Source organism: Phyllopteryx taeniolatus, chromosome 17 (genome assembly GCF_024500385.1).
Source record: "Phyllopteryx taeniolatus isolate TA_2022b chromosome 17, UOR_Ptae_1.2, whole genome shotgun sequence".
Taxonomy (NCBI): domain Eukaryota; kingdom Metazoa; phylum Chordata; class Actinopteri; order Syngnathiformes; family Syngnathidae; genus Phyllopteryx; species Phyllopteryx taeniolatus.
In genome coordinates, this window is record NC_084518.1 from 14,210,703 (window position 1) to 14,223,484 (window position 12,782).

Consider the following 12,782-nt stretch of genomic DNA (forward strand, 5'->3'; position numbering starts at 1 on the left):
CGACAAACGCTAGAGCAAATGGGAGCGTAAAAACAGCAATAACATACCTAAGCGGATCGTTACACTTGTCAGTGTCTCTATGTACCCCACACACACACACACACTCGCACGCACGCACACACACCATACTATCACATCTATAGCCAAAGGCTAGAAATTTAACTGATTTCAAGCCGAGAAACTTGTTGACCTCGTGGTCAAAAGCCAGCGACATAACAATATGTTGCTTGTTTGAGACAGCTCAAGATAAAAAAAAAGGTAGATATCCAAGCGTGAAAAACATTGAATGAGAGCGCAAAAAGCAGGCGCATCACCGTCTAACAGCGGCATGATAACAAACAAGAGAGTTCCGCTCATCTTTCCGCTTGTTTACAAACCGTGCTGAGCCAACATGTCCGAGCCTCGCAATATGGCCCAACCGCCTCACCTCGGCCCCACATTGATCACAAACCACCTGACCATTAGCGTCAGGTTCCAGCTCATAAAAGTGACAAATACATTTGACTCATTTATCTGGCAGAACTTATCAGGTCGCACCAAGAAGCCGAGCAATTGCCATTGTGCTGCAATTGAGCCTCTTTCCCACAGCACACTCAAAACGCACCACCAAGCTACTTCCTGTGGGGTGACGCATGTGGTGTGACTGTAACTGAAACTAATGGCATTTTAATAAGGCTACAGGCAGTTAAGAACCACAGTCTCCCGTGATGCCCTGTTCCACACACTGGCTGTCAAGTTGGACTTAAAAAAATAAAAAATCCACCCTACTCGCACTCCCGCCAAGTCTCTGCGTGACGTACAAGCACTCATGGTCAACAACGAGGTACTCCAAAGGGACCACACACTGGCTGTCAAGTCAGACTTAAAAAAAAAAATTGCCACTAGTCTCTTCGTGACTCACCATATCCGCCTGGTAGCACAACTGACTCGTGGCATCATCACACACTAAAGTAGCATCCATTCCTATAAATGCTATCTGAAATTCCTAAAATGTGGATGTATTTGGAGGAATGCATGCTGCGCTGTGTCAGCCCGTCCAGCGGTAAAAACAACAACAAAAATATCACAAGAAGCTGAGCGGTATGTGTTGAAGCGGCACTGTGCTAACTAACAGTCAAAGCGGAAGAGGCCAAAGCCTCAAAGTGGCCAAAGACGCTGACAGCTTTTGCTTTTCCAAATGCACACTCATGCTTTCCTGCAGGGGAAGTCAAGTGCCGAGATAGACTGCTCTTAAATTGACTTCAGCATCACGGCAGGGATCTGAGGTTTCAGCAAACTAAAGTATATCCACTTCCTAACCTCTGAACCTCATATGTCTAAATCTATTTGTACTTCTGGCGTCTAATATAAGCACACAGGCTCTAACATTAAATGCACAATCTAATTAGATCCAAGCTGTATCAAAACTTCCTACCGCTTTAACAAAGATAACAATGCTGACACCTTCAGAGCAGTATTAGATAGATTGCTGCTATATATAACAACACTATCAAATGAAAAGGAATTTATGTTTGTTCCCTTATGGAGCTACACATTCAGTTAACAATGTAGGGTGATAACTAAATTGCATCCGGATAAGATTTAGAATTTTGATTTGACCTTAAACACACTTATGCAACTTTTTCAGATAAAATTTGATCAACATTTTTTGATCTAAAACCAAATTTAATTTGGTTCAGCACAAGATTCCACACTAACCCCAATTTAATTTTTCATGAAAAACCCAACTGAAAATGTTCGGAAGTCTAATTGAATCTAATTTTAATGCAGGATGCAAAACCTAATTTGATCCAGAACTGATCCACATTCCACATTTAATCTCAGTTTATGTGACATGTATGTTCTGTATGTTAATGAATATGTTCAGATGTTTGTTACGCTGTCTATTTGAATCCAATTTGAACACAGTGTGGAAAACCAAATTTAATCCTGAGGTGAACCATGTTTTCTGTTTAATGTCAATTCAAATTTGATCACAAAAGATTCCAATGTAGATATGCCGTGATATTTATATCTCTGTAAAATTATATTTGAATTTAGGGTCAGAAACAGAATTACATCAGAATCTGATCCATATTCAGTCATTAACAAAAATGTAACATTTGACCTGGAATATCTGTCAAACCGTATCTTATTTGTATGCCTGCTCACAACACAATCTCAATCTTATTCCGCATTGAAGAATAATTTAAATGTTATTCCACAGACTCTTATATCTTCTTGGTGGAGTTCTGCATCTCGTCAGTCAAGCTCAACAAGGATAAAATTGGCAACCAAATCCAGTACAGACAAAAGCAAATGGAACAAACAAAAATAATGAAAAAATGTCACCTACCTGGAAAAACTGAGCGGGTATGACGTCAACACCGCAGTGTTGGCAAGCCCCTCATTGGCCCTTTGAATCACCTTTGCCTCTCCATACCCGTCCACTTGCATCCAGCTCTCCCCCAATGAGGGCAGGCTCGAGTGCATGCCAAAGGGCTTCCGGTCTTGCTGGCCCATGTTGGAGGGTGCAGTGGTTATGCAGCGGTAGCCAGGAACTGCGTCCATGCTCGTAGACGAGGACATCGGGGCTCCTAAATGAACCGAGCCCATGCCTCCCTGGAGACACTGTGACTGGCAGAACACAGGCTCCTGCTTCTCCAGCTTGACGACACTGGGAGTGCGGATGTGGGTGAAAGAGTGGTCGGGGTCTTTCTCTTTGACAATGACGCTGGAGAGAAGGGTAGAGGGCTGCTGATGTTGTTGGTGAAGCTGGTGCTGCAGAACGTGATGCTGCTGGTGAGGATGATGATGATGGTGGAGCATGGCGTCATGCTGCTGGCTGGTGTCATTAGCGTTGTGACAGTTCCCGCTGTTGCCCATGGGCACTTGCGTCACTTTTGGTAAGCCTTCGACAGGTCTGCCGCCGTCATGCAGGATGTTATCCAAGTGAGCCACTTCAGAATCCAACTCAAAGTCGCTGATCTCTGACAGGGATACCGGAAGATCCAGGTTTTTCCAAAGCTCGCTGTCCTCAATCAGGCGACTGACGCCTGTCAAACCACAGGAAGTCGCGGAGGGAAGTCCACCGTGAAATCCCAAATCTTTATCCAGGGAGAAGTCTCCTTCCTGTTTGATGTGCTGGGGGAAAAGGTCAGGCAGAGGAAGGTTTCCCAGGACAGAGGTGTCGATGACAGACGCGGACGCATGGTCCAGATCAGCAATATTCTTGCTCAGCACCGCCAAGTCGTCCTCCATGTTAAACACGCCAACATCCTGCTGCTGTTTCTCTAGTCGGACCATTTTCTGGCCATTCATGCTTGACCCTTCGAGCGGAACCTGACGCTGCTGGTGGGAGTCGAAGAGGCTTCTAGGCTCCAGCTGGTCTTTGGTTCCACCCCCGTTTGGGGTTACGGCAGTTGGGTGGAGAGCACTGAGCAGGGAACCTGTGGTGTCAGCTGACTCTGTACATACTCCGGTTCCCAACTCTATGAATGTCAGGCAGTCGTCTCGATTACTGTTGCACTTCGAGCTGCCCTGATCCATTTTGTTATCTTGACATGGCAACGGAGGTCATTCCCAACACATGAAGAGAAAGAGAGAGAGCGAAAGAGACGAGATCAGGTTAGAAGGCAGAATAACCATTTAGTGGATAAAATTATTATCAAGAATTCTGTCAATTGTGTGGAATTGATTGTTGACAATTTGTGTCTTGAAGCGATCAAGGGCAAACTGCAAGTGTCTTGTCGAAAGAAGGAAACAGAAGTTCAGGCACGACATCACTTCCGCTCTGCAGCTGATGATGATTTTGCCCAACATTGCACAGCCCTTACAGTATGTTGATGAATTATTACATTTAATTCTTATTCTGTGCTTTGACTAGTACTGGCACATACAATATACAGTATTCTTGATTTAAAAATGTGAGGGTTTAGTTCCCCTTACATAGACAAGGTGTCTTTGCTTTGTGTTTAGTTTGACAGCAAATTTCAACTGGGAGTGGCAATTAATTGCTTGAGGCAAGCATTTGGCCTCTTTTTTTGAAAGTTCACTGCCAACATCCAATGCTTGAATCTCAAATATTTACTCGCAAGTCAGAGCAAAAAAATCGGTTGACTGATGGCTCGTATTTCGAACAATTCATAAGTGGAGTCCTGCTTAACTCGACATACCACTAAATAGTCTCACCTCAGGTGACAAATGAGGCTACTGTCAACCAGAAGTTGGAATGTGAATCCAGATCTGACCCAGATGCCACATTTAACAGCAGTTTGAATTTTATTATGGAAAGCCCCAATTTAACATGGTCATATGCTTAAACTTCAAATCAAATTGTATTGGATTTTTGTCAAATTGTTCTTCTTGGTTTCAAAACCAATTTTAATCTCGATCTTATCAGATTCTACTTTTTTGTTGTTTTTAGCAAGGAAACGCCAGTTTAAAATATTTAGATGCTCCCATCTGTCTCCAGTTTTATCAGATTTGTATACTGGGTAAGAAAACAAGTTAGATCCTGATCTGTTACAGGTGGACATACAACCCCAAATAAAATGTTATCACTAGGCAAGTAAGGCTGGTGAATTTAGCATGTTAGTATTTCTGCATTACTTCAACTGTATCTACATTTACTGACAGTCACCAGATTCATTCACTTGGACATTCTTATTTCGTCAACAAGAACCAGTAAGTTGTAGGTTCTTTATTCTGTTTCATGTGGAATGTACATTTATAGAGAATAGACAGACATGATTGCAGTACAAATAACAAAGAGCAACTCAAGCGCTGCACATTTGAGTTTACAATAATTAACAATTTTACTCATGTCCCTAGTGACCTTTGATAGCTAAAACATCATTAACAGAATACATTTAAAAATAATGTGGCATTTTAATGTAAAAAGTCATGCCTCGGGCTCAGCTAACTTTTAGCTGCTGGTTTGTTTTGCTCTTCTGTTTTCTGTTTATTTTGTTACAAACCAGTCATGTGTACGTGTTAAAACAATTGTATGACTATTTTTAAAATGCAACTGTGTGGAAAACACACTCACTCAGAAACTACTATTAATCTACTTCTGCACCATTTATAAAATCTTCTTAAAGTCACTATATTACTACAGTGACAGGAAAAACTGTACAGAAAGGTGCTTAATTCTCAATATGTTAGAATGTCGTGGGAAAACCCACCTCATTTTAGTAGTTAAATTTAAAAAGTGAAACTCGTGTATTATAGAGATTCACTAGTACTCACAGATTGAAATACTTCCTCATTTTTTAAATTTGAGTAACAAAGCTAACTGCTCATGAAAACCCAAAGAATAAGAAACAATCAATTATTTTAATATAGAAATTATGCCAGGCCAAGTTTTAAATGATAAAACTGCATAATAAATGTGTTTCACTTTTTTAAATGAACAAATTTAATAAATTGGAATTTTGAAATTTATTGAAATGCACCTATAACTCCCCAACTTTTAATAACAAATCCCTATATAGCGTTTGCTAATGGTTTATTAAGTTTAATGATGTTACAAACACTTTGTAAATAATGAATTAACTATAATGAACATTACTGTAATAAACATCATGTTGGCTCACTATTAGATAAATTTAAGCTACAGCCAGTGCGACTTGAATCTTAAATTATATGACTTGATCAAGCAATTTATGTTGCCTTCCTAAATCATTGACAAACTAATTACTAACCAATTTAGCAACCATTTACAAACTCTTCATAGGGGTACCTTGATTTAAAAATGGTATCAATGGTAAAAATGCCCATCCAGCCATCCAGCCATCTTTTATAGCACTTCCCATTTGGGTTGTGGGTAAGCTGGAGCCTATCCCAGCGAGGTACACCCTGGACTGACCACCTTCCAATCGGAGGACACCTATGGACAATTCTAGTCTTCAATGAACCAGACACTGATGTTTTGAGTATGTGGACAGAGGTCTGAGATGAGATGCAAACTCCACACAGGAAGGCCCAAGCCGAGATTCGAATCCACAAACTCTAAACTGTGAGTCATACTCGCAATCCACTAGGGCACAGCATGCTGCCATACAATTCACGTAATAAAATAACAATTTAAATGTATTCGAGACGATGGAGGACATTTGACACTTCGTATGCTAGGACTCCAACTCCACGTGCCTTGCATTGAAGAAATGTCAAAAGCATCAAAGAGGCCATTTCCTGCCCTCACACCCACGCTGGAACATCATGGCAGCCTCACAAATGGCACACGCCAAGCTGACCTGATTATAAAAAAGAATACAGACAGACAACTTTGGCTCACGCGAAATAAATAACTGCAAATGTCTGCAGGGGATTTTTGATTGGTGGTGTACGGTGATTGGTGGTGTGCGGTTAGATTATTGTCATGTAAACTGGGATGCTTGGCTGAATAAAGGTGGGGAAAGACTGCTCTAAATGACAAACCATAACAATCCAGTATGTATTGCTGTAGCTGGAGGCTGTCTGTCAATGTGACAGCAAATATTTGGTACGCACTCGAAATCTCTTCAGATCAACTTCGTAGTGCCTTGAAGGTGTGTCGCATGTTAAGAGCAGCGGTTTGTTGCACTTCCTTTTACACCGCCGCTGCTGCCGCTTGTTATTGTTGGGACGTTCAAATGTGCCATGAGAGGTGAGACAGGCTTTTCTCACAAAAATATGTGGTGAGAAGTAATGACGTACAAATACTAAAGGTTTTTACTTTTGCACTCAACATTTGAAAACATATCTTTACTTTCAACTCCATATTTTGGTTTTTGACTCTCAATTCACAGCGTTAGCAAAGTTCCCGCTGTTGTTTTGTTAGCATAAAAGTGAATCTAACGCTAGCTAGCTCTTGCACAACAACTTTTGAAATGTAACGTTTTTTTCCCCTTCTTCTCATATGAGCACTATGTAAGTTGATAAAAAGGAAACCATTTTGTTTGCAGTTGTTTTTTTGTTTGTTTTTTTTCATTGTGCCAAGTTAGCAAAACGGGTTTTGCTTAATTGATAGTATGAATTCATTTTTCCTTTTGTATTTACGTACATTTCAGAGGAGATGAATCAGTACTTGTAACGTGAACACACGGATCTGTACTTACTTTTACCACCTTTAGCCAAAATAAAAAGTACAAACACTTTTGGAGATGACGCAATCACTGGGCACTTCATTAGGTAGACCTACACCATCTAATGAGAGCCATCACATAAAGAAATCTCACGCAAGCATAAAGAGAATATGCAATTCCACAAAGTAGGGCCTGAGTCGAATATATGTAACTTAAAACCATGAAGCAAATCTTATTACCAATACCTTAACATGCTGCCCATATCCGAATTGAAATATATGACCAAAAATATTGATTTTGTTTGTTTGTTTGTTTGTTTTTACGAGTCAAATGCACACTAAATTTGAACGCAATCCAAATAAAACATTTACACATTTACAGTTTTGTGGTTTGCAGTTGGGTGGAAAAGCAATGTGTGAGGCTGACAGCTGTTCCCATTATTTTGGTTGCTTATTAGAAAGAAACACCTCTCAGTATGAGGCAGAACTTTTCTACATCATTGTATTACAAACGCAATATTCAGGATATTGTCAAATTAATACTTCACTCAAACTGTGTGCTTGTCTTATAATCTTTATCGCACGTATTATTAACATTTGTAGGTTAAATGTTTTGGGTCTTAGAGCGTCAGCCTCACAGTTCTGAGGTGCGGGGTTCAATCACCGTCCCCGCCTGTGTGGAGTTTGCATGTTCTCCCCGTGCCTGCGTGGGTTTTCTTCGGGCACTCCGGTTTCCTCCCACATCCCAAAAACATGCATTAATTGGAGACTCTAAATTGCCCGTAGGCATGACTGTGAGTGCGAATGGTTGTTTGTTTCTATGTGCCCTGCGATTGGCTGGCAACCAGTTCAGGGTGTACCCCGCCTCTTGCCCGATGACAGCTGGGATAGTCTCCAGCACGCCTGCGACCCTAGTGAGGAGAAGCGGCTCAGAAAATGGATGGATGGATGGATGGATGTTTTGGGTCTTTCTCATTTGTTGGCCGGATCAAATGCTTCGACGGGCTGTAAGTGGTCCATGCGCCGCAGGTTGTGTGGTATACAAATGTAGTGTATGATCTACAAAATCTTCACACTGAGGTACTATAGGAGGCACAACATCTCTGCTTGTGTACCTGATATTTCGACTCAACCTCGCTTTGTAAGGCAACCAAAATATTAGGCACACCTCCCAGTATGACACAATGCAGTTCTACGCCACTGCCACGTATAATGCTTTTTGGCTTTGACACAGAGCATTACTTTTGCAATTTCAGCAATTATCATTTGAAGCAGCATGGTGGGTAGTGGTTAGCCTGTCTGCTTCAGCCAAGAGGTACTGGTGTTTGATTCCAAAAACATGCACATTAAGTGAATTGAGAAGCCTGATTGTTCATGTGTGAATAGATGTTTCTCAATACCTGCCCTGCGATTGGCCGGCAAAACAATCCAGGGTGTACCTTGCTCCTCCCATTTTGTTTGTTTGACTGTGTCACTGTGTTATCTGGACGATCGATTCGGGTGTACCTCATTTTTCTCACACCAAAATCAGCTGGGCTACTCTCCAGGTCACATGCGACCCTAATGAGTTAGAACACCATAGAAAATGGATGTATGGATATCGCTAGCACACGGGTGTCAAACTCAAGGACCAGGTGCTAGATCTGGCACACGACATGATTCTTTGTGGCCCACTAAAGCAAATAAAGTGCCGACTTCACGTTTCTTGCTAAATGGTAGGCTTTACACAATCAGGATTTTTGGGGCCGATCACCGATCAGCGAATTTAAAAAAACGATAACCGATCACCGATCCGATCACAAGATGGAGGAATGTGTCTATTTAAATGACCTGTTCATTTACTGTATATACGTGTATACTTAATAGCTCAAAAAATTATATTTACAATAAATAATGTACCTTTCTTCCTCTATTTATGCCAGTGAGGCATAGTGACAGAACAAATTAATGGTCTTCCATTAGATGGCAGGAAGGAAATACAGTAATTAATGTATCCACTTTTTGTGACATTTTTATTTGTTGGTGGCGGCACGGTGACGAACTGGTTAGCACAGCTGCCTCACAGTTCTGAGGACCGGGTTTCGAATCCCGGCCCCGTCTGTGTGGAGTTTGCATGGGCTCCCTGTGCCTGCGTGGGTTTTCTCCGTGCACTCCAGTTTCCTCCTACATCCCAAAAACATGCATTAATTGAAGACTCTAAATTGCCTGTAGGTGTGACTGTGAGTGCGAATGGTTGTTTGTTTCTATGTGGCCTGCGATTGGCTGGCGACCGGTTCAGGGTGTACCCCGCCTCTCGCCCGAAGATAGCTGGGATAGGCTCCAGTGCACCCGCGGTCCATGTGAGGAGAAGCGGAACGGAAGATGAATGAATGAATGTTTGTTGGTGTGCCGTGAGATTTGTCAATTGTAAAATATGTTCCTTGGCTCCATAAAGGTTGGAAATCACTGCTCTAGTCAGATCGTGGATTCTAATCAGTCAGGTCAAACCAACATTACATGACAGAAATAATGGGTGCTAACTTACTGTAATTCAATTACCTTATTTTTAATTAAATTACTTCACCCCCACCGAATCTTTAGAGCATGATTCGACAGAACGGCGGCATCTTTACGTCCAACCGTTCGTGCTACCGCTAGCTTGCTAGGCAACATAACATTTTATTGCCTGCTTGTGACCCATCCATCCATCCATCCATTTTCAACACCGCTTATCCTGGTTAGGGTCACGGGACGCTGGAGCCTATCCCAGCTGACTTCGGGCGAAAGGCGGACTACACTCTGAACTGGTCGCCAGTCAGTCGCAGGGCACATATAGACACGGACAACCATTCGCACTCACACCATCACTGAGTGGGAACTGAACCCACGCTGCCTGCATCAAAGTCAGGCGAGTGTACCACTACACCATCAGTGACCTGCTTGTGACCCGTATTGTATTAAAAGTAAGTGAACAGACCTCAAGCAAGCCTTAAACGAACGTCCTCTCCTGTCCTGAGCACCGGTGACCACCAACACACGTTTTTCCCCATTTTGTCCTTATAATACAAAATCGACGCACTCTACTCTTGTTGTCGTCGCCACGGGAACGAGTGTATCCAGTCGCATTTGAGTTGACAACGTAAAGGCCAATGATCGTAAAAAACGGGATGCGGTAGTATCGGAATACAAGATTTTATTGCAGTAGTCTGACAGTGCAATCGTGAAAGAGCAAATTTTTCTTGTAGTCTGAGCCGGGCATTACGTGTTGCCTGTCTCAGACGTGTTTTCTGTCCCACACCACCACCGTTTTCTTCTTCTTTTTTCTTTTTAAAAACCTTCATTGGCCGTCAGATATTTACAGTACTACGTCAAAAGACATGTGACAAGGCTAAAAATAAACTAGCTTTTGGATTCAAATATACTGTGCAGGCGGCGCCACGGAGTTAATGTCTTTTGCGGAGCCGATCAATGAAGTAATTGATCGGATCGGCGAATTATCACATTAAAGCCGATCAGCATATAATGCTAAATATCGGCCGATACCGATCAGCCCGATAAAATCGGTGTAAATTCTATTAAATGTATTTGTTCTTTTCATTTTGGCAGAAAATCTCAAACAAAATTTCAATTTTCAATATTACGAAGCATTTTTCCCACCAAATTGCTTCTTAGCATTAATTGAACCACAGTTATATAGTTAAATATTTGGTTATCACTATTTTCTATGACTTATGATTTCAAATCCAATATGTTGTCAAATATTTTATATATATATATATGTATAATAAAGTAATGCAGAGAGAACTGTATTTACTTATTTAACATACCAGTAGGCCTATATATAATGAGGTGATATTTATACTACTGCATATGTTTTTCATGACTCGCTGAGGGAAACCATAACTATGATGTGGGGCCCACTATAAAAATGAATTTGACAACCCTATTTTAAATCTTCCATAGGTGTGACTGAATGGCTATTTGTGCCCAGCGATTGGCTGGCGACCAGTCCAGGGTGTGCCCTGCTTCTCTTCCCCAAGAGTCTGCTGGGATACTCGCTTGACCGTGACCCTGATGGGAAAAATTGCTATAGAAAATTAATGGATGCATACAAATCGGATGGCACAGTGTCCTAGTGGTTAGCATATCTGCCTCAAAGTACTGAAGTTGGCAGTTCGAATCCCACTTCAGTTTGCATGTTCTCTCTTTTCCATTTTCCTCACACTTTCCCAAAACATCTGTCGTAGGATAATTAAAGACTCTAAATTGTCCATAGGTGTGAATGGTTGTTGGGTGTACCCCGCCTCTCGCCGGAAGTCAGCTGTGATCCTAATGAGGACAAGTGTTATAGGAAATGGGATGGATGGATTTCACTAGGTGTACTTAATGTTGTGGCCAAGGGTAGCACTGTATACATTAGTTTTGACTACTACCGTGGCAGTGGTCGCTGTTGCAATGCATTTTGCAGAAGCACGTCAACGATGGGAATGTTTAAATAAGAAATGTTGGGGTTTCCACTCTTACGTTGCGCAACATTAGTGCAACCTGTTGACTCTCTGGCTCCACTGCACCGATCACACGCCTTTTGAGTCTTGTTGCGAGCACGCTATTGCTTGTTTTCTTCTTTTAACCAAGGCTCGAAGCAATGTAGTCAACATTACAGGGTGACACCATTTTTTTTTTTTTTTTTTTTTTTTACATTCAGAGGCAGCAAAAAGTGAATTTGCATTCCAGAGAGTGAAGCTTACCTGCTGTCTGGAGAGGGATGCAGCCCTCCGTTTTAAGTCATGTCCTGTCAAAAACTCTGTGAGAAATAACCAGGAGTGACGCAAAGTCGGCGCGGAGGAGCCGTGGAATAAAAAACATTCCGTGCATTTGACACGGCAAAAATAATTTTAAACAAAAACGCTCATCCTCAAGTCTCGAGTAAATATCCCCAGCAGCAACTATTTGGCAACTCAAGTAAACAAGGTCGAGGAGAGAGGAGGAGGAGGTCCGAAGCCAAAAATCTCGCTCCTCTTTCCCGGATTTAAGAAGCGGGAGGAGAAAGAAAACACGCTCCCGAAGAAATCCACAACGAGTTCGAGGGATCTTCTAAAAGTGCCAAAGTGCGAGCCCGTGCGTAAAGTGGCAGCCGCGCTTGACGCGCACGCTGAAGTTATATAAGAGAGAGCGAGCGCGAAGAGCGGCCGCATTCTGCTGCCAACTCCCGGTAGGCAGGGCGGACAGTTAGTCCGAAGTCATCAATGGACGAAAGCGCGAAAGAGAACTTCCGCTCGCGTTCTGTCAGAGTAAAAGCTTTAACCGGAAGCCTCGACGCCGTATTTAAAGCAGGGCATAAAAAGCCACTTTCGCTGTAAAAAAACATTCACAACAGCGACACTGGTTAGCAAACGGCCAGTTTCGATCGCGTTACCCGGACGCCAAGAAATAAGCGTTTTTATTTTCCTCGAGAAGCTTCCCGTTAGCTTCGGTGTCGCTACGGGTGCTTGACGCGAGCAGTTCGATTGACACTTGGCGGTGAACGCCCCTTTCCCCCAGCCGCAAACTCTGCTGAGGAATCTGTCAAAACGTGTCCTCGCTCCTCGTCACCCACTGAGAAACATGCGCTCGGCGCGAGACTTCCTGCGTGGAATGACGTTCCGGTTGTGCCGCTTGGGAGACTCCAACGAGGCCTGCTTCGCTCGCTTTGTGGTGCAGAGGAGGTCAGTGAGGTTGTGCGCACTTCAGAAAAGGAAAGTTTATGCTAACCAGTTTT

At 42.5% G+C, this 12,782-nt stretch overlaps 1 protein-coding gene across 3 annotated transcripts in view; it reads right to left on the bottom strand.

The window, feature by feature from the left end:
• LOC133467151 (glucocorticoid receptor-like) overlaps window positions 1-12,269 on the bottom strand; it is a 74,142-nt gene extending 61,873 nt beyond the window's left edge. For 2 of the 3 annotated variants that reach the window (XM_061751669.1, XM_061751668.1), the window contains exons 1-2: window positions 11,773-12,264; window positions 2,336-3,536 (exon numbers count right to left, since the gene is read on the bottom strand). In XM_061751669.1, coding sequence (XP_061607653.1) covers window positions 2,336-3,528 — 1,193 coding nt within the window. In that variant the 5' untranslated portion in view covers window positions 3,529-3,536; window positions 11,773-12,264. Of the gene's footprint in view, window positions 1-2,335; window positions 3,537-11,772 lie in introns of all 3 variants that reach the window. The other variant, XM_061751670.1, reaches the window with a different exon arrangement.
• Window positions 12,270-12,782: the final 513 nt, after the last annotated feature.